The sequence below is a fragment of the Uranotaenia lowii genome, chromosome 3 (assembly GCF_029784155.1).
Source record: "Uranotaenia lowii strain MFRU-FL chromosome 3, ASM2978415v1, whole genome shotgun sequence".
NCBI classification, from domain to species: Eukaryota; Metazoa; Arthropoda; class Insecta; order Diptera; family Culicidae; genus Uranotaenia; species Uranotaenia lowii.
The window spans coordinates 42869127-42892649 of NC_073693.1; the positions used below are offsets into that span (position 1 = coordinate 42869127).

Below are 23523 nucleotides of genomic sequence, written 5' to 3' on the forward strand. Positions count from 1 at the left end.
CCATTCGGGAAAAACGGGAAAAGCGGGAAAAAGACGGGAATTGAAATCCAACGGGAAAAAAGCGGGAAAAAGCCGGGAATTTTTTCATAAAGTCGGGAATTTTTGGCTCAGTGAAAGTCTGTTCAATGAAGTTTAGTTGAAAGTCGAAACAAGTGGAAATAGATTGACTGGTGATATTTTTTTTCTTCCCAATTGACTTCCACCAGGTCAAAACGAATCCTCCTGCCGAGCTGGATCGGTTTCGATTAGTTTGAACTTGCTTCATTGAACAACAAAAGGATGTTCCCGGACAATCTGGCTGTCCTAATCGAATAGAAGTGGGAAGAACAAAAATAAGCTATTTTATTCCACACGGTATTGCTTTATATTTTTTAAATGAAGTTTTCAATTTACTTCAGAATTGCAGCGAGTTAGTATTAGGATTTGACGAAACGTTAAATAAGATTTTACAGAAGCAACAAATGGATATTGGTGTGCGCTTCTGGAATCAAAACACAAACCTATTTGAAGCAAGGTACATATATTGGATTGGTTCTACATTCTTATCGACGACGCGCTCGAATGTCTGAATGGCGTGAAACTATGTATTTCGAAAAATCATGATCTGCTGAAACGAGTTATCCAGTGTTTCATGGCGTAAAGTGTTCCATGGAGAGTCCAGCAGTAAATTGGAGAATGCTCAAGGAACTAACTAGCGAGGTTTAAGAATTTGTTTCGAATCCGTCGTACGAGATTCTCACTATTAGACTTCACACTGTACATCAAAGTTACCGAAAATAAATTCTGACTTTCTGTGATTTTACCCAAAAATTTTGTGACCGTTTTCTGTGATGCTTTTTCCCGAGGGATGGCAGTGGAGATAGAATTCTTTGAATTTTGAACGGTAATGATCAAAATCTCACAACTGCTTAACAAATCTAACAATTTGCAACAATTTGCATCAATTAGCACATTTTCACTCTCTCTGAGCACCGGTTTCTCTCATTTTAACTTAAACCTTCTAATTTCTCTAACAAATCGCAACATATTACTACCAATTCAATCATTGGCTATCCATTAATTTTATTCAAAAGTCATGCCAAATTGCGTCTTTTTTACATTTTACTTAAGAAAAATCAATTAACAGTACCAGTTTTATCATATTTTTCTAATTCAAAGATAATTATTTAAAATGTATATGGAAAAAAAATTCGAAGAAACGTTCATTATTGTGAAATTCTGTGAAATCTGTGAATATTTCTAAAATCCTGTGTTCTGTGACACAGATTCTGTGATGAATATTGGCTAAAAATTTCGTGAAATTAGAGATTTTTCTGTGATTTTGGCAACATTGCTGTACATAACTCGTTCAAGGAAGGACTGAGGAAAAGCGAATGGAATTTGGATGAATTTTTGAGGGCGTTGTATAGCATGTTCAAAAATATTCCACTTAGAAGGGCAGATTATACGGCAGTAACGGGTTCAACTATATCCGTTAAATTTTGTGACGTTCGGTGGGTGGAAAATGAACGTGCTGCCAAAATGCTACCGTACCTCAAACGGTTTGTCGACGAGGTAAAAAAAAACAAGAGAATAAAAAGATTAAGGAAAACCACCTAAATTTTAAGCGGAGTTTTCCATCGATTTCCCGGTCGAAGGTATTCGACATTGTTGCTAAAGCTGTAGGTGATAATTTGCTGGGACCAAAATTGAGTTTTTTTTGTTACGGCCGCTTCAACTGTTGAGTTCTTTTTACGCGAGTATCAGACAGAAGCACTGATGGTTCCATTTCTCTTCGATGATTTAACCGGGCTTGTAAGAGCATTGAGAAAGTTGCAAAGCCTGAACAACTAAACGTAAAATCAAAAACACTTATCGGAATTGAACTCTCAAAAATAAATTCTACCTCCTGGAAGCGTAGAAATTGAATTTTCAACTAAATCGGCAATTAAGAAAGCATAAGAGTCTGGACATGTTTCCAGTTAATCCAGTATGCCCGCAATTCTCACTCGAGATATGTCGAGTCCTTAAAAGCAAAAAAATGGAGGAAAATCTGAAAAAAACTATAACGAAACGGAAGCGAGAGGCAGAAAAGAAGTCTAAGGAACTGGAGGCGAAAAATTTTAAGGTGCTTTCCGACGCTCAGAGAGAGGCAAGCTTGATGGACGAAAAAAATATATGACATACAAATAAAATAAAAATGATAATCTAACATATTACCCATTTTCTTTTGTTTAACATTTTCGAATCGAGTGACATAGTTAAAAAAATTTAAAAAAAATCCTGGTTATCAATCTAATGCTTTGTAGGTGAATTGGTAAACATAACTGAAACAAAAACCATTTAAAGATCATTCACCACTAAAAGAAAGCTTAATCGATTTTCGTTTATATGGTTTCAAAAATAAATATTCGGAAATTTGTTTGGTTCTCTGTTGTATAAAACCGGGAATTTCGTGAGACCATGCGGGTAAAAAACGGGAAAAATGCGGGAAATCAAAAATTGATTTTGAGTGGCCACCCTGCCATCAACGTTATAAAAATTGTCAAAATTGAAAAAAAAAAATTATCGGGATTGTCTAAATTATCAAAATTATTTAAATGTCACATAGGAGGATTTTTTTAATTATCTGACGGGTCAAAAGTATGGTAAAATTGTCAAAATAAGGAACACTGTGAAAATTTTTTGAAATGTCAAATTTTTTAAAGTTGTCCGAGTTCTGAAACTTTTCAATGACAACCATCAACATTATAAAAATTGTCAAAATTGTAAAAAAATAAACAAAATTTATCTGAATCATCTAAATTTTCAAAATATGTAATTATAATTCCTTATATGAGGATTTTAATAAAATACAAAAAAAATTCACAAAAGAGATAAATAATTTTTAATGTTGCTAAATTAAAAAAAATTATATCAACAAAAAAAAAATTAAAGCATGACAAATCCACAAAAGTATGAATCATTGGTTAAATTTTCAAAATTGGCAACACTGTGAATATTTTGTGAAATGTAAATTTTTTTTAAAGTTGTCCGAATTCTGAAACTTTTCAATGATTATCATCAACATTATAGAAATTGTCAAAATTGAAAAAAATACAAAATTTATCTGAATTATCTAATTTACAAATATTTCAAATGTCGCATATGAGGATTTTTTTTAATTATCTCACGGATTTGTGCCGAAAAATACAAAGAAAAATCTTTAAAAGTGAACGAAAAAAGAAGAAAACATAATAAATCCACTAAAGTATGAATCACTGGTTAAATTTTCGAAATTAGCAACACTGTGAAAATTTTGTGAAATGTTAAATTTTTTAAAGTTTTCCGAATTCTGAAACTTTTCAATGATTATCATCAACATTATAAAAATTGTCAAAATTGGAAAAAAATACCAAATTTATCTGAATTATCTGAATTTTCAAAATTTTTAAAATTTCGGATATGAGGATTTTTTTTAATTACAATTAAAACACAAAAAAAAATCACAATAGTGACAAAAAAAAGTTATACTTTCAAAATTTGATAAAAAAAAAATCATTAAAAATAAAGATTACATGACAAATCCACAAAAGTATTAATCACTGATTAAAATTGTCAAAATTGGCAACACTGTAAACACTTTGTGAAAGGTCAAATTTTTCATAGATACCCGAATTATGAAACTTGTCAATGACAACCATCAACATTATGAAAATTGTCAAAATTGTAAAAAAAATAACCAAAATTTATCTGAATGATATTCAAAATAATTAAAATGTCAGATAGGAGATTTTTGTTTTAAACAATCTGACGGGTTTGCGCCGCAAAAGTGACAGAAAGTTTTTAAAATTGCAAAATTTTAAAAAAATCAATTTCGAAAAAAAAAACCAAAAAAGTATGAATCACTGTTTTAACTTTCAAAATTTCAACGCTGCCTGTTAAATTTTGTGAAATTTTCGAATTTTTCATAGCTGTCCGAATTCGGAAACTTTTCAATGACAACCATCAACATAATAAAATTGTCAAAACTGAAAAAATACAAAATATATCTGAATTATCTAAATTTTAAAAATTATTTGACATATTACACATACGAGAATTTTTTTCAATTATCTGACGGGTTTGAGCCGAAAAATATAGAGAAGAATTGCAAAAGCGACGATTTTTTTTTTGCAAAATATGAAAAAAATCCATTAGCGAAAAAAAAAAGAAAACATAACGAATCCACAAAAGTATGAATCACTGTTAAAAAAATTGTCTGTAAAACTATATAAAATTTGTCAAAATTGTAAAAAAAACAAAATTTATCTCAATTATCTAAATTTTCACAATAAACATTATAATTTCACAAATGGGAATTAGAGAATTATTTTCAAATGGAATATTTAAATATTTCAATTTTCGAAGTAATGATCTTAAGCATTTTTTTCTCGTTTATGCGCTCAGTTTTGAATCGGTAGTGAACCAGATTTTAATTGAAAGCCTTCGTTTTTATTATTTCTAATTTATTTTTAATCATAATTGTCATTATTTCTTAAAGGAGTTGTTTGCCCACTTTGATGTCCTGTAATGAAAGTTGCATCATAAATTGGGCTAAACAATGGTATTTTGAAATATTTTATTTAGAAATCCGATAAAATGCGTTTTGATGTGCTATTTTATGATTTTTGTCGAAAAATAACAGAGTTTAGAGCTTTTTTACAATACAATACGAATCTTACTCAAAAACTAAAAAGGTTAGAAATCTGAGAAAAATACATGTGTTTTTAAGTCGTATAAATGAATCAAATTTTTCTAATTTTGGCGAAAATCTGAAGACCTACGGCGCCAATTGCCAGATAATTTTAAAAAACAGTTCTACTTTTTTCATTTTCTTGTCTTGTCTTTTATGATGTCAATTTTTGATTTTTTGACAGTTTTGACAATTTTTATGTTTTAGACGTTTCTGGCATATTTGATAATTTTTCTTATTTGACATTATTTATAATTTTGTTTATTTCGACAATTTTCATGAATTTGAAAATATGAAGTACCCAATTGTAAAAATTGTGATATTTTTTGACAATTTTGAAAATTTTCTAAAATTTTGTAAATTGAGTTGATAAATTAGAAAATTAAGTTGTTTTTTTTTTTTGTACGCTTTATTTTTAAGTTGTTAAGTTGTAGAAACGAATCCAATTTTCAATTTTGGGGAAGATCTGAAGACCTGCGGCGCAAATTGCCAAATAATAAAAAAAAAATCCCCATGTGTCAAAATTGTTAAAATTGACTTGACAATTTGTAAATTTTGACTAGTTCTACTTTTTTTATCTTTTTTTTTTTTCAAGTTCTTTTGTGATGTCAATTTTTGCTTTTTTTTGCAGTTTTGGCAATTTTTATATTTTTGACTTTTCTGGCATATTTGATATTTTTGATCATTTCTACAATTTTGGCCATGTTACAATTTTTATATTTCTTTTTATTTCGACACATTTTATGGATTTCAAAATATGAGATAATTGTGAAAATTGTTATAGTTTTTGACAATTTTGAATTTTTTTCACTTTTGTGGTTTAAGTTTATTTTTTGAAAATTTTGACAGTTTTGGCAATTTCTAAAATTTTGATTATTTGACTTTTTTTATGAATTTTGCCAATTTCAACAAATTTAAACACATCAACCGTATTGAAAATTTTGATAGTTTTTGGTTTTAAAATTTCGGCAGTTTGGAGAATTTGAAATCCGACCATTTTTACGTTGCTGTCAATTTTGACAATCTCAATAACTTTGATTATTTTGACGATTTTGGTACTTTAACAAGTTTGACAAGTTTAACGTTAAAAGTAAAATAAAATAAAAAGTATTAACTTTTTTTAATTTTCACTAATTTTTAATTATTAACAATGATAAAAAGCTTATTTCTTCTTTTTCAATTTTGTCAGTTTCCTCCTTTTTGATATTTTTTTATTTTTTGTATTTTTCTGCAATTTCTGTCATATTTGCAATTTTTTTTTACTTTTCATCTTGGCAAATGTATAAGTTTTTTCAACTTTGTTATTTTCGTTAAATTTGCCACTAAACTGGTTGCTTGTGAAATTTTTATCGTTTTGATTTTTTTCTCTGTGATGTTTTTTTTTATTTTTTTGAAGTTTTTTTTTATTTTGTAATCTTTAGCTTTTTGATATTTGTGTCATTTTTGTCATTTTTATCTTTTTTGTTTTAGACATTTTTTTACTTTAATGTTTTTCTTTTAAATTTTTGTGATTTCTGTCTTATTTACCAATTGTTTTTTTTTAATTTTAACGTTTCATTTTGGCAAATTTATATGTTTTTTCAACTGCGCAATTTAATTTTTTGTCAATTTTGCTGATTGATCTCTTGTGAAATTTTCTTCGTTTTGATTTTTTCTCTGTGATTTTCCACACTCTGTGTTTCAAGTTATCTTTTTTGTCCTGTTATTTTTTTCTTTTTAGTTGTCTTGACCAATTTTTAGCTTTTTTTTATCAATTTTGTCAATTGCATCAAATTTTCAAAATTTGAACAAATCAACGAAACTGAAAATTTTAAAAATTTTGAGAGTAAATTGATTTTGATTTTTTGGCAATTTTGAGAATATTAAATTCGTTCGGTTATTTTGACAATTTTTCCAATTTTAACAAAAAAAAAATAATAAATTTGACCGTAAAATTGAACAAAAAAATGAAATTTTGAAGATTCTACCAAATAACAATTTAGACCAGAACCAAAAATCTTCTTTCTCAGTTTTGTCAGTTTTCTCCCCAAGTAACACTTATTGATTTATTAGACTCTTCAGGCCTCTTAAAAAACTTAAACTTGGTCTTTTAGTCGGTTATAAAACCTGAAATGTTGCTTGGGTCCTTTCAAAAAATTGTCAATTTTAAAAATTTTGACAAATTTGATAATAAGGACAATTGAACAATTTGAAGAATTCCAAAATTTATATGAAGTGATAAATTTTTGATAAATGTTTCAGATAATTCTGTCATTTTTGGAAGATTTTTCTCTTTTGGTAATAAAAACAATGTTGATCAATTCTGACAAAAAGAATGTAGACATTTTTGCGATGTTTGTAAATTTTTACCTTTTTAATATTTTTGTAATTTTTGCCCTTTCTTTTAATTTTTGAAATTTTTTATTTGTCATTTTTGTTATTTTTTAACTTTTGCAATTTTTGTTATATTTGCCTTTTTTTTACTTTTTATTTTTGAAAATTCAAAAAATTTTCAACTTTGGTTTTTTTTTATATTGTTAATTTGATCACTTGTGCCATTTTTATATCGTTTTGATTTTTTTTCTCTGTGATTTTCCTCAATCTATGTTTCTTGTTATCATTTGTGTCTTATTTATAATGATTTTATAATTGTCATGACTAATTTCGCCTTCAATTTTTTCCCTTTGTTATTTTTTGAATTCCATCCATTTCCTTCTATTCTTTTTTTTGTATATTTTTTTTTAACAATGCCTTAGTTCATTAATTTAAGAATTTTTTCATTGATTGATTTATTATTCATTTATTCATTTATTGTTCATTTATTACTATTATTATTATTCATTATTCATTTATTAGAAATTTCTGTTTTTTTTTTGTTATTTATATTTTTTATTTGTCACATTGATTTAAATAAATTGTAGTATTTGTAATGTTTATATTGTTCCAGTTTTTCTTTTTTTTTTCTTTGACACCTTTCAAAGTTTTTTGTAAGAGTACAATTTTATTTATCTTATTTTCATTGTGTTAAGGCATTTTTTACATTTTTCTGTTTTGTGTCATTATTATCATTTTTATTAGTGTTATTTTTTTTCAATTTTGCAATTTGAATTTTTTTTTAATTTTTCGACGAATTTGTGTCCGTTTTTTTGTGTTTAGGAAAAAAGCATTCGTAGGCATAATCAAAAAAATTAAGATACCAAATTTTTTTATAAAAAAAAATTAAAAATAAACTAAGAAATTTCAAAATTTAAAAAATGGTTTATTTTCTAAACTTTGTCCTTTCTGTCATTTTGGACGTTTTTGTCATTTTATGTTTTGTGTTATCATTTTTGTCATGTTATTTTTTTTTGTTATAATTGTGAAGACCTATTTCGCCTGCAATTTTTTCTCTTTGTCATTTTTTTTAATTCCATTTTTTAACAATACGTTGGGCTTTCTTCAATTGACATTTTTTGTATTTTCGTTTATTTATCTATTGAAAATTTTGTTTTTTTTTTTGGTTTTGGTTTTGGTTGTCACATTTGAATTAAATAAATTTTAGTATTTTTGATGTTAATATTTTTCTAGGTTTTCTCAATTTTCTTCTTCCCTTCAAGGTTTTTGTTCTCTTAAATTTTTATTTGTTTTATTGTTTATTGTGTTTAGGACATTTTTTACATTTTGAGGTTCTGTGTCATTATTATCATTTTTATAATTTTTGTCATTTTTTTAACAATGTAATTTGAAAAAATATTCCTAAATTTTCAACGAGAAACAACTTTTTGTTAAAAAAAAAAAGAAATCGTAGGTATAATAAAAAAATATTAGGATGCCAAGAATAATATTCTTTATAAAAACAAAAATAAAAAAAAACGAAGAAACTACAAACTTGATTTAAAAAGTTTCCATTTTTTTAAACATTGTCCTTTTTGTCATTTTTGACATTTTTGACTTTGACGATTCTGGCAATTTTGTCGATTTTGGTAGATTGTATAAATATGTAGACTTTTCCAATTGCGTTTTCAAGGTTTTAAACTACCAAGAGGATTTGGGAAAAATCTTCAAATTTAGACAATTTTTAATAGTTTAATATTTTTCCTCGTTATTGTTTTTTTAAAATTATTTTTACATTTTATCGTTTTTGTGATTTTTGTTTTTTTTTTTCATTTGTAAGTTTTAGTATTCTTAAATATTTTTGCAATTTAGTCTTTTTTGTCGTCTAAATTTGAATTTAAAATCATGAGCGAATATAGTAATCAAAATTCAAATCCATAACTAGAGACAGTGTTCCTTATTGTTTTGCGAGAGAAACTGAAAACTTCTCAGAAAACAGTTGGCTTGCAAACTCTACGCGCATCCCAGGAATTCCTGGATCAATTCTGCGAAACTCTCTTTACTCATCATTGCCCTTCTAACTGAACAGACTGATATGTAGTTAGGCTGGAATTGTTGGGACTGGGAAGAAAGACTGGAATTACCGCTGGATTTGGATGGAACGAATCCCTCCCGGTTGGTTGGATCAGCTCTGTTAAACCGTTTTTATTTTCAAATAAATATGCAGGAAGGTTAGGGTTACTGATACCGAAAAATTTGTTTAAAAAAAGAATCTTTCAGAATTCTAGTTTTATACTTTGAAAATATTTCGAAAAAACAATTTGTTTTTTGTTCAACCTGGAATCTCAATTTTTATTTCTGAGCTTTCGATTTCCGATCTGTTATCTCTTATCAGAAATCCTCAACCGGTCCCCTTCGACAAATGCCGATGAATCAAAACACCATCCAGCCCGAGTAAATATATGGCTTTTTCTACTCTTTGCTCCACCCAACCCAACCACTTTTCTCGCATACTCGTTCGCATCTCCTCACCCCCGCTCAAAGTAAGTAAGCAAAGCAAGTACAAACACAGAAAAATATCAACAGCTCACAAAGCTCTCGAGACGAGACGAGACTCAACTCAAAACTCAACCAAACAATCGGGAGGATTCACTCTCGCATCCCACCGGTTTAAGTCGAGTCGGTTGCTTACTGAGCTGAGCTGAGGAGCAACGGTTTGAATTTCTTCCATTTACGTACGTGCGGCTGCCAGCTCCGAGTTTTAGTTCTTCCTTAACGTTAAGCCGGTTCGGTTGGGTTCGTGTTTGAGCTTCGGTTTTGGTTCGGTCCGTTGTTCGACTTCACTCGTCTCGGAACAAAAACAGCATCGCCCAACAACAACACAAAGAGGGAGTTCCCTACGCCGGTTTCCTGACTCCCCTTCATTTAATCGATAGGATTCCCGACTTGGATGATCGTACTTATTTGGCGTTGTCTTTCTTCCTCGGGTTTTGAGTTGGCGATTGTGCCGCAGAAAATAAAAAAAAAAACAGAACCAGAATCACCGGGTTCACCTGAGTCCTGACTTGGATGGGAAGTACCCACACGATTAATGACCCTCTAGTGAAGTTGGTTCTGAATAGTTCTGAGATGGGATCAGTACAAGAGGAAGTTATTTTAACCTAAATTGGGATTTAATGAAGTGAAAGGTTTCTGTTGAGTGTTCCCGATTTCTCGTGCGTGATTAGAGAGTGTGAAGTTTTCGGTTTTTGAGGTTGGAATTCAATCATTGTTTAGTGATGATCGAGGAAGATTCAGCAGCGGGAGGCTTCGGTCTCCTCGAAAAACTGGACGCGATCCAGCAGTGGTTGGTGGTTCCGTTGATCGTGATCGTATCGCTGCACAGTCTGTGGCGCTTGTATGGCAACGTAAAGGACAATGCCCGCCGGTTCGTGCGACGAGTCCAAGAAACGCTCGATCGAGAACGAGAACGCCTGATCGAGGATATCAAAGCCGATCTGCTGAAGACGCTCAACAAAGGGGGCGGAGGCAACGGCGGGTCGCGGTCTCTGGATCTGGTCTCGGTCACAGCAGCAACAACGCCCTTTGAGGCTTCACTCGAGCGAAGTAGTATAGGTAGTAGTGATACAAGTAGTAATGATAAAAGTGGTACGATTGTGGCCGTCGAGAAGAAGAACAAGGAAAAGTGCAGTCAGGCCTCGTTCGACTTTCCTCGGAGATTAGATAGGAAAGATAAGAGTAACATCGTGAATGAAATCATCTATCAACTTCAGTCGAGTGACAACAGAAACTGCACCGATGACGATAAGGTTGAAAATAAGGTCGGCAGCGAAGATTCGGCCATCCTCAAAGACGTCCATCGACGTAATGTCGTGGCTAGGATGAAAAATCTTTTCGAAGCGAATGACACCCGGCAGTGGCACTTCAGTCAAGTGGTTGACATCATGAACAACCAGAAGAATCGCCCTGCGCCTCTGTCGTCAACAAGCATGGAGAACCTTCGCTGTAAGACTCTGTCAATCCCGAAAGCCGCCTCTGAACCTCCGGTAGTCCGCCTGCGGAGAAAGATCAAGTCCCAGCAAAGTCTCTCCGAGTCCAGCAATCGAGATCACTCGGATATCGCTTCCAGTATCGAGGACATCCTAGAGGCCGAACGTTTCTCCAAACGTCTCTCCCAATACTCGATCACCGAATACCTGGACGAATCCCGACTCCAGGAAGTCCCCAACAGTCCTCAGCCGACGAACTACGATCGGGTCACTCGAGGCCTCAAAACCCTATCGACCTTCTCCCTATCGGAACTCCTCCTCGACGATGAACCCCACAACCTCTTCGAGGAGGTCACCCTCCGAAGGCACCCGATCAGTCTTCGGAAACCAGTCGAAAACATCGATCAAATCCTGATCGATGAAAACCTCTCTCGGTGCTACTCGCAGTACTCGATCTCCGATCTCCTCGACGACGAAGTCGTCTACCTGCAAGACTTTTCCGCCGTCCGCCAGTAGATTCATTGTAGTCATAATTCGCCTAGCGATATGCCAAAACCAAATTTAGAACACACACACTTATTCCTTATCAATACTTTAGGGTTTAAGCTAAGTCCAGTAGTTAATCCAACCCACCGAAAATTGGGGAAAAAATCGGTGGGCTAAGTCCCAACCTACTTAAGCTGTGGGATCACAACAGGGTCAAAACCGACTGCGCTGCTACTTGATGGCTGTGATTTATTGGAAGCTTTTTTCTCCAACCCGCTAAGCGTAATTCGGGTTACTGCTGGGGCTACCCACTTCTATAAAAGAATAAACAAAAAACATAAACTAAAAATAATAATAACAATCGTAAAAAAAGGCTTACGAAAGCGGGAAGTCGCGGCGCATCGATTTATCATCATAATCGTCACCACCCATTATTGGAGGAGCTCTGAGAGACCACGATTAAGCAAGCACCAAGCACCAGTAAAGTAAACAAACAAACGAACGAACGAGCGATCGGATTCCAACCACGAGTTCCCAAGAACTCGGTGATTGGTCACCGGCTGACCACCAACCAATAATCAACATCAACGTTGTGAAGGTAACATTTTTTTTTTTTTTTTTTGAAAAAATCTTTTATTGGCTAATTTTCGACTTTTGGTTTCGATTGTACAGTGTTTGTAATAATTCTATCAATATCCAACTGTTGCTGTTTCCAGTCTTGTCGTTTATCGTTTGATTGACGACCGGGGAATATTACACCCCATCCATTTTATCTTTCTGATGGATGCGACACAACCCGCGCCCTGTCAATCATTTGTTTTTCTTTTCCCAATCACGTCAACCATCGTCGTGTTGTTGGCTGTTGTCTGCCATTTGTAGAATACCCAGAAGAAAATCGAAATCAAAATGATTCACTGTGGGGTGTGGTGAATTGGTTAGCTGGTAACCTTGAACGTGACATCGATTGCAACTCTGATACTGATAAAAATCGGAATCGGTAATTTAACTTTTCGCTACCCAAGCGGATATGACGAAAATAACGATTATTTTTGAATAGATTTGATTATTTTTGCGCCATGATTAAAAAATCTGATCAAATTTTTAGACTACACTTAAATTTTTGTAGGCGACTAAATACAAATTAGAAATCATGAGCAATAGATTCTAGACAAATTTTATTTCATTTTTCCACTAGTACGTTCAACAGGTATCGTTATTGGCTTTTTCTGAAACACAAACAGCTGATAACAGAGTTATGAGCTTAAAATTTAAATCAAAATATGTGGGGATATAACTATGAAGGTGGACTATATGTGAATTGATGAGCATCCAATTTTGTCTGGACTCACTTCTCAAATTGACGTTATCGATAGTTGGCTATATTGAACATCACATCTTTACTACATACACATTATGCAGATAAAAATCGATACCTCACTTTCCTCGGCGGACTGGAAAGAGTGATCTGAGTGTTTAATTTGAAATTTTGTCTCACTGTAACTGCAATTTTTGACTAATCAATCATCATAATTTCTGCGTTCGATTTGATTATGATTGTAGGTATTTTTTCACTTCTATTTAAATTTTACGTACGTCAGATTAGTTTATCCTCAGCTACCTCAAGGCAAGCAGTTGATAAGAGAGTTATCAGTAAAATAGAGACGAACACAAACACACACAGGATCTCAATGAAACTTGATGTTCCCTCGAAAAGATTCCTTTTTACTTAACTCTAAGCGTTCAACTTTCGAGGATATGATGGCTAGCATCTTACAAATGCTAAAACCGCCAACCCACAGAAAGTGTACTATGTATGCCGTGGCCGGGATTCGATCTCACGCCTGTTGGCTTAGAAGACTTGAAGGCTATCCTCTACACCACGGGCTGTGGCAATAATCGTAGTCTTTGGGTAATCTCAGAAATAACATATTAGGGTAGCTCGTAGGTGAAATCGAACTAAAACTTTGCTTTCTCAATTTTATTTCTTTATAAAAAAAAGTACACGTAATCCAAAAATAAAAACAAAATTAAACAACTGTAAGGTCTTCGAACAGCTGTCTCTTTGTGGCAGCTTTTTAGAGAATGACCATATTAAAATCTTAGTTCTTTTTGAGGGTTGAGGTTTCTGATGGTTTTAGTACCATTTTGAGATGAAGTTTATAAAAATCTGTATCTAAAAGCGGTGAGAGCTCCTAAATGGGCGCACGACACTAGTTTGAATTTTGACTGGTTTTCAAAAGCTTCATGGAGAGAATAATACGATATTTTCAAAAAAAAAACTTTTGTAAAATTTAGTACGAAGCTATACCAAATATTAAAACACATTCATCACGAATTTAAAAAATATATTTGTGAAATTGTAGTATTTTAGGCATTTTGGAGCGGAGAATTTACTTCATTGAAATCAACAAAATTTTAACTGTGGATATCACGGAAAAATAGAACATTATATGACAATTTACGCAAGATATCATCAGATTTTTACCCAATTTTAAAATTTGTTCATTTTTACTGACGGTACTATTTAACAGCTTCTGCAGCTTGATTATGATTTTTCACAAATATTTTTACTACTAACTTTTTAAAAATATTTCATTTTAAAAGCACTTAGGGGAGATGAGGGCATAACGAGCACCCAGGACAGAATGAGCACTCCTTTTTTCTACATAAGTACGTATTTTCTTGAACAAATTTTCATAAGGACTTGTTTCGTACTACCCATAGTATTAATTTTTCACCAAAAAAGAAATATCCTTTTCATCTTTACAGAAATATTAAATGATAACCAGCTAGGTTCTCAAGTGACGAAAATATTATAATTTTTTAGCATCACCAAATAAGCTTTTATGACTTTTGATTCATCTTGATCTGAAATGTAAGCACTGCAACATGATCTACACATTGTTTCTCAATTTTCAACATCATAAAATTTTTGATTTTTCACTTTAATCAATTTTAAAACGCTTTTTTACTTCAATTTGTTCACTAGAGGCGAACAGAGCACTATCAATGAAGGCATAATGAGCAGTTTCTGCCGGGGAATCTAGCAGCGAATTCAACTCGATGCAGTCAACTGAAAAATAGAGCTACAGCTTGGCTTGTTTCGTCTGTCGATTTGGCCTATTGGTAAGGTGTCGGAGAGGTAATCAATAGACTCGCGTTTGATTCCTGTTCGAGGGGATTTTTTTTTGCACATACCATTGATGATTGATTTTTTTTTATTGTTACATTATACGGCTAATAGCATCAAAGCATTATCCGTCAAACAAACACCAGAAATATAATGTATGAGCATGTGTTAATCCTTTGAATTCTACAAACAGACCTAGATTATTTTGTTAGTGCTTTGTTTGATGAATCTACGCCTCACCGTTTAGTGCAATCATGATCATGAATGATAAATGAAAAAAAAATCACCTAGACCAGGAATCGAACTCGAGTCTATTGATTACCTCTTCGACACCTTACCAATAGGCCAAATCGACAGACGAAACAAGCCAAGCTGTAGCTCTATTATTCAGTTGACTTCATCGAGTTGAATTCGCTGCTAGATTCCCCGGCAGAAACTGCTCATTATGCCTTCATTGATAGTGCTCTGTTCGCCTCTAGTGAACAATTTAAAGTAAAAAAGCGTTTTAAAATTGATTAAAGTTACTGATTTCCTCTCCGACATCTTACCAATAGGCCTAATCGTCAGACGATACAAGTCAATCTGTAGTTCTATTACTCAGTTGACTTCATCGAGTCGAATTTGCTGCTAGAATCCCCGGCAGAAAACGCTCATTATGCCTTCATTAATGGTGCTCATACTGCCTCGAGGGGTTTCTCATTATGCCTCTACAGTGACTGGTTTTCAGCTTTCGGCAAAAATTTTTAAAATGCATTTTTAAATGTTTTTATCTACTTTTTCAAGTTTCATCCAATTAGGCAATAGAGTTTCTGAACACAAAACAATGATGTAATTTACATATTACAGCTGTTCTCTATGGTTAAATAAGCGTTTTCCTTAAGGTGGCCATTATGCCCCCATCTCCCCTAACATTCAATGCGTTTTGATGTGCCATGCTGAACAAATAGAAAAAATACAAATTTATGTGGATATCTTTTTTTTAAGTGAAAAATCTTATATTAAACACCTCAGAACAGGCCCGTGCGAAGAATCCGACCATGGGGGGGTTTTCGAAATTTGAATTTCACTAGAAATAATAACATTAACAAAAATTCACAACAACTAAATAACCAAATTTATTTTTAAAAACATTTTCTAACTCATGTTCGACCATCACACATTCTTGAAAAAATAATCAGTTTTACTGATACGACTCAAAATCAATCATAATCAATGATTCAAATTCAATATATTTTCGGTAAGTCATTAAAAAAATTATTCAAAATGATTATCCTTATTCTGAACTAGAAATTTGCTTGAAAATAAATTTCAAGCAGTCTAGTTTTCAAATTTTAAATCAATATTTCAAAAAACACCGGAAACCGAATTCAAATTAAAATATCTATGAAAACCAGAATTTAAAGCTTTGGATCAGGGCACAGAAACAGAATGGATAAAATATAACACCACATTAGAACGAAATCAAATTTGAAGAATAAGAAACTGATAGAAATAAAAATAAGGAATTCACTGTTTCATTGTAAATATTGAAAGCACGAAGCATATACTTATATAGTTAACATTGCGCATTAAAATTTAGCTTTGCAGCTGCTTCTTCGAATCAATTTCAGAACTTTTAATAGATTATTAAAAAAGTATATGATCGACTCAAAAAATGTGATTAGGTTTTTTTTCCTCAAAATTATAGCCTTCAAAGAAGATAAATTTCTCATTACACAAAAATTCAGTATTGATCATCAAAAACAAAATAATTAAAATATTATAAAAAATTTGAAAAGTTTGGCATAAAAATTCGGTATAAATGAATAAAATGTTTCTATAAAATTCGGTTAATATATTCGAAAATTAAAACAAAATATGAAGATTAAAAAAAAGCTTTACCAACATTTTAGAAGGACATTTTTCAATAAAAACATGTTACTAAATATTTTAATAAACCACTTGAGTTATTATTCAAGAAAACATCATTTTGAAGCATATGTTTAAAAAATTTGATAGATTTTGGCGTCCTAACCTCTTATCTTTCTTGAGATTTTGTCTACAACCTCAAGTTTTGATGAAATGATATTTATAAGTTTCAAAATTTAGTTCAGATGAGTTTTGAGTTTCCTCAAAACCAATAACTGATGAACTAACAATTCTATATAAAATTTAAAAAAAAACTGATTCTTATTTTTTTTATACATAATTAATTTATTTAAGGACAAATATGTTGATGAAGATAGTGATAAACGATCTGAAAAAAATAAATTCTACAGTTTTGAAAATTTTTGAGTGAATATCATCACAAGTATTACTGACATTACTGAAGAAAGATTGAAAAAGGGTTTTATTTCATTTAACAAATTCGTTGAATCCTGCAAAACCATTTGATGTTTGTTGTTTAAAATATCTAATATTTAATTTGATTAAAAACTTTTAAAAATTCGTTAAAATTCCCGTATTTTACAGAAAAGAGTAAAGGAACAAATGAAAAACTCTAAGAACTTTTTACCCAGAATTTGAAAGTACTTGTGATCTTTAAGAAAGTTGTAACTGGTTTAAACTTTTATTTTATATTTTTAAGAATTTGTTGAGAAAAATATTAAAAAAAATATTTAAATGATCTTCAACAATTTTCGAAAGTTTTTTCAAAAATAAAAGCTGATAAAAAAATAATAGCATGTTTGGATTCAGGTCACCAAAGTTAATCATAAAATCTTAAATTCTTTGCACCGTGGAAAAATGGGGATTTTTGTGTCCTTGTGTAATTGTTCAGAAACCTTTTGAAGCTGAGTTAAGCATTTCGAAGTACAAGAAAAAAATAAATTAAGACTGAAATTGGTTTCTTGAAGAATATTTCATGTCAGCATAAACTTTGTAAAGACATACACGATTTTTTTTATAATCAAAAAGATTGGTAATAAAGTAATGGTGACTAGGTTTTGCATTTTTTTTTTTGCTTATTCTATTGACTATTACAAATATTAAACACCTGTCACATAGCATCCAACTTGTTGATGTGTAAAATTAGTATTCGATGCATGAATTTTGAAGTCAAAATGTTTTTTTTTTCGGAGTCTGAACTTGTTTAGTAAAACATCTTAATAAAAACCCAATCTTAGGTAGGTTTTTGTGTGTCAAGATATGAGTTTCAATACTAGAGCTTTGTGGAATTGCAATTCGAAATTAACATTAAAAAGTAAGTTTCAATTCGTGAACTTCATGTAATGATTTAAATGGAAATGCCTAAAGCGATTAAGGATTTAATTACGCCGAAGGCAAGCCAATTTCTGACATATTTAATAACACTTATTTTTTTTCCCCTTTCGTAATCAAGAAATTCTAAATTACTATGGTAAATTCATTTCTTGATCAGAAAATTTTATAGGAAATTATCTTCATGGGAAGGGGGAGGGGGGGTTGTTAGTTTGTTAGATAATAAATTAATTGAAAAACATGCATATATTTTTGATACGTTTTAAAAATTTTAAAAAAAGTTTTTAAAAATTTGAAAAATTACAAAATATCTAATGATAGAAACATGATATCAAAACATAAGGGAATAAAACAAAAATATATTTAAAATTATCAAAAATGCACATGCATAAAAAATAATAAAAATATAATAATTATGAAATAATTCAAAATTGAAAATTATGTACAGTAAGTACTGGCCTAAATGAAGAACGCATTTACTTTCAAAACATTTAAATCCCCGTATCTTTTGTCAGAACAATTATGTGAAAAAAGATAAAGGCATTTTAAAATTTTGATAGCAAGTGCATACTTTATTTCAACCAATATAGCAAATACTGAAATTACCTTTGGACTATAAAAAAAATTAAAATTAAAAAAAACCTTGATTCTTGAATTTTATCTTATTTAAATTTTTAACACATGTTTAAAACTTGATGTTCATTTGGGGATTCGCGTGTTTTTAACCCTTTACTGCGTGGACTATGAATCCGTCGAGAAAAAAAAATCGTCAACGGAAACAACTTTATTGACCTTATTGCATTTTGTTTTGTGAAGCGCAGTGGTGCCGTTTAAATTGATTTCCTTCATATAATTTTCTTCAACTCAATGTTGAGATCGTTTTGACTGTTTTGAAACCTTTTGAAGATTTACAGTTTTCCACAAATGTTATATGTAAACTTTAAGAAATACAATTCAGCTTATATGTATATTGGTTTCAACATAAAGGGTTTTTAAATAAAAAAAATCTTTACATACTGATTTCTAAACCCACTTGTAAAGTTTTTGCTATAACATTCCAGAGTGACCAGAAGTTGTTATCCAAATGGGTTGAAATGGAACCCCAAACTGATTGATACTTTTTATGTTCCAATTTAAGCCGGTCTACTATATACATATAAGGGTGGCAGCCAAATAGGTCATGTCTCATTTCGCAAATCGGCCATCTACATTTTGTAGATTGACCAAAAAAAAACTGATCTGTGCAAAATTTTAGCTCGATCGGACTTGTTTTAGGGGTGCCTCAAAGCGCTCAAAGTTTGTGTTTTTCCCCCTAAAAAATCATCAAAGAGGACCAAAGGAAATCCAAATATCGATTTTTTTTCTCGATTTTTTTTTTTTTTTGGCAAAAATAGACTTGAAATTTTTAAAAATCACCAAGTAAATTCGGGAAATCGAAATTTTAATTTTGATGTCAAATGGCTCAGGAAGGTATCTTAGCCTAAAAACAACAAAATTTGGAATTCTGTATCTCAGAAACGACTGGACCAAATTCTTCAAATTTAGTATTATTGAGTTATCGAGAGTGTTGTACCTAATTATGTAGAATAAAGTTTCTTTATACAATGTATCACATTTGAGTTATGCTCCTCAGTAAAACGCACTCGCGTAGAGCGAAAAAACTAGATATTTTGTAGTTGATCCGCAATGTATTATATCGAAAAAAAACATTGACCAAATTTGACTTTCGGAAAACTGGCTCCCAGAAAGTCGAATTTTGACCAATAAATTTTTTCGAGAAAACACAAAATCAGGATGTTTCATGCGATTCTAAGTCATTTGGCATCAAAATTAAAATTTCGATGTTCATAATTTTACCCATACATTGATTGCCACCCTTATACATATGACCAGTAGACTGAGTCGATTTGGGGTCATTTATGAATTTCTTAAACCCTGGGTTCTGAAAAGCTTCGTTTTGGTCCAAAACTCATTCATATTTTTTTGCAGAATTTTTAAGTAACGTTTACATGAGTAAATTTGAACTTTTAGGTTTGTATGGGAAAATCGATTATTTTGTACTGAAAAATCAACATCATTTTTGTTTCTTCTGTGGAACCAAGCCAGCTAATGGTTTTTGTGCCAATTTATAAATTCTCTAAAGGAAATTTTCCGCTGAACAACTTCTAATTTCTTCGAAATTAAGCCATCCGGATTTACCTCGTTCGGGAGATACTTCCTTAGCAGATAATTTTTCTCAGCCATTCCAAACTGTTGATGCTTGCAAAAACAATGGCGGACGGATCAAAAAAGAAATATGCTAGAATTTTTAACCATCTTTTTGACTTCAAGCAAGAACTTTGAAAACGGTTGAAATTCAACAGTTTGATATGTTTAAAAAATAACAATAATCGTTGTTTTCAGGAAAAAACATAAAACGGTTGAAAAAAACTTGAAAGTAGTGTATGATTCCTTTGAATTCATCCACAGTAGAGTTTGTCTACTACTTTGAAATCATAGTTTCATTCATACGATTCCTTCTCTTTGATTGATAACCTTCTTAAACAACCAGTATTTTGCCGTATATTGCTGAGGATTTTGATGCAGAAAGGCAAAAGGGAAAAGAAGAAGAAAGAAAGCTTCGCTCGCACGCAGCCACGAGCAATGATGTCAACTGTTTTTTTTTTCAGAAATGTCTGGAAGATTTTGAAAAAAATGTCTGGAAAAGCCCGGATGCCGAACTTTATAGGTGATGATCGTTTTTTTTTTGTCGAGAGATCGCAATATTGCAGTCTTTAACAATCATTGCTTTATAATAATCATACATTCTATACACTATCAATGCCTGAGATTATTGTGGTGATGTCGGCGGTACAACGTTTTATGCGTTATTTCCTGTTTTACTATCACCTTCGTGGCATTCCTCACTCTTCAGTTACTAATACGAATCATTTCCTGCCATTTTGTAACAAAAATTTTGAATTTTCATGTCGAAACTCAAAAGTCTGGAAATGTTTGAAAGAAATGACAAAAGTCTGGAGGTCTGGAAACCTAAAAAAATGTCTGGGAAAAGTCCAAAAAGTCTGGAAGATTCCATAAAAATCTGAAAGGTTGGCAACGCTGGCCACGAGACCACACACAAAAAAAAACATAGTAAAACTACTAAATCCGTGGTTTAAATGAACAACAGGCAACCATATTTTTGAGTCAAATATGTTTTGTTGTTTACAGTGTTCGGCATCGCTAACTGAAAAGTTAGCGGCGCTAATTAGATCGCTAACTCGGTCATGTTGAAAACCGTAACATCGTATCTTATTAAGCAAAAAAGTTATTAGCTTATTAGCAGGGGTATGTCTTTTCGCACTGATAAACAATAAATTCAATTGACATCGCTGCTGGAGCTTCACGAAGTATTGCATGGAAAGTAATCATGCAATACCTCGCTAGGCACTCAGCAGTGATGTCAATTGAATTTATCGTTTATCAGTGCGAAAAGACATACCCCTGCTAAACAGCTAATAACTTTTTTCTATAATAAGATACACTGTTACGGTCTTGGACAAAGTTGTTCAGCGGAAAAATTTTTTTTAGAGAATTTATAAATTAGCACAAAAACCATTAGCTGGCTCGGTTCCACAGAAGAAACAAAAATTATGTTGATTTTTCAGTACAAAATATTCAATTTTCCCATACAAACCTAAACGTTCAAATTTGCTCATGTAAACGTTACCTGAAAATTCTGCAAAAAATCATGAATGAGTTTTGGATCAAAACGAAGCTTTTTAGACCCCTGGGTTTGAGAAATTCAAAAATGACCCCAAATCGACTCAGTCTAATGTACCAGGTACATTGTATCTCCTATTTAATCCTCAAAATGTTTTGATTCTGAGATTTAATATCGGCCTTCTTGAACAATACATTACTTTCTAAAATTTTAGGAATTACTATATTATGTAAACCAAGCATTTAAGTATTTCCAATAGGTTTAATGCACATTTTTTTGATGAAATTATCCAGTGACTTTTTTCAGAAATCTATAAATGAAAGAATGTAGAGCTTTTCATTTCAGGAAAAGTCAGGAAATTTATAGTACCTTATCTAACTTTTAAAGTTTGGTTCAAATAGCCTGACTCAGAACAAACATTAAACTGAATATAATCTGAATTCTAAGTTTTAAATTTTAGAATTGAGAATTATTTGTAGACGTATTCATGTTTTATGTATGTTTTGAGAAGGTTTAGGTATCGGATTCCTTCATTCGTTAAATCTGATTCCATTATCTAATAACAATAAAGGCGAACAGGTTTCAAGAGTTGAACTCGAGTAACAATCCACTTGCCAAACGACCTGACTGACCTAAAAATTGCTTTGACATGCTAATGACTCACTCTAAACGATCCCCCTCTAGCGAGTGTGCGTAAATATTTCTAATGACTCTCCAATAAAGAAGAAACAAACTAGGAAACCACTGCTGTTGGGCAGCCTAAAGTAAAAACTTTCAGGTTTCATTGGGTAAACGAAAAAAAAAAAACAATCTCCCGTTGATGTTGATGTTGACGTCTACGGCGGCGCCTGCAAGCAATATGATGAGTCCAATTTTCGTATGACTCAATCAGGCTCTTTCTCTCCCCCTGTGTGTATGTCTGACTGATCAAGCACAGCCTAGGGACGACCGACCGAGTTGATTTGATTTAATTGTAAGAGACCAAAGTTAACCGATCGTTTTTTATTGGCACTTGGAGATGACGCACAGCATCTCCACTTCATCTACTTCTCTGGTTAAGGCTTTTCTTTACATAATTTGCTGAAGCCGACGGCTTCCATGTGAAGTTTTGCCAGAAAAGATTACAACATCAACTTGATTTGAAATAATTTGAAATTTTTATTTATAAAAATAATTTAGTTTTCTTTTCTTTTGAAATTCGCCAATAATTTCACCAACTCAATTCAAATATTTTTCTTTTTCTCTCTCCCTCACTTTCAGAATGCCATCCTGGTTGCCAAATCGCTCGAGAGTCCCATTAAGAACAGCACCCCGCGCCCCTTCAGCCGGCAGGTGGAGCTCGAGGGCGGCAACATCTCCGATCGGCTCGGGAAGATCAAAACGTCATCCGAGAGCTGGAAGAATCGTGTCGGTAAGTTGTATGCTTGATCTTCGCCTTCTCAGAACCCCCGAAAATCTTCTTAATAGGAGGGAATTTGACCTCCGGGTCAATTACTGCTATCAGGTTCAATTTTTCGTAGATTCGGTACGATGTATACCGCGGCCGCAAAGAAATCGAAACCGGAAAACACCGAAATCCTGCACTTTACTTATTTTCTCAGGAACCATTGCAAAATGGGGAAAACAGTGCATAAACCGCGAATAAATTCAATATCTTCTCTCCTACACGAATTAGATTTGGATCTACGAAAATATACTTTTCTCCAGTGAAAATGTAGAAAAAAACGATTGGGCATAGTTTCAGACGCCACAAGACCTTACTAAGGGAGATATAGTCCCTTTTTATCCCCCAATTCCCCTATATTTAGTAAACAATTCAGAAAACTACAGAAGACTACACAATTTCGAACTAAAACAGACCTATCTTGTGTGATTTTTTTTTCGAGAAATCGAATGAAGACTGTTTAAGCTAGCACACTCAATGGAAAATGGAATTATGGCTGATTTTACCCTCGATTACCTTATATTTTTCAATCAGTTATGGAAAAAGTAAGTTCGGATTTGAACATTTTGGTCCAATTGAGACTTATCT

The 23523-nt window shown here is 31.9% G+C and overlaps 1 protein-coding gene across 15 annotated transcripts in view; it reads left to right on the forward strand.

Annotated features, from left to right (window-relative positions):
- Positions 1-23523, forward strand: part of LOC129756767 (supervillin) — a 1054002-nt gene that overhangs the window by 989552 nt on the left and 40927 nt on the right. For 14 of the 15 annotated variants that reach the window (XM_055753766.1, XM_055753763.1, XM_055753764.1 and 11 more), the window contains one exon: positions 22752-22902. In XM_055753766.1, coding sequence (XP_055609741.1) covers positions 22752-22902 — 151 coding nt within the window. Of the gene's footprint in view, positions 1-11494; positions 12059-22751; positions 22903-23523 lie in introns of those variants that run through there. The other variant, XM_055753775.1, reaches the window with a different exon arrangement.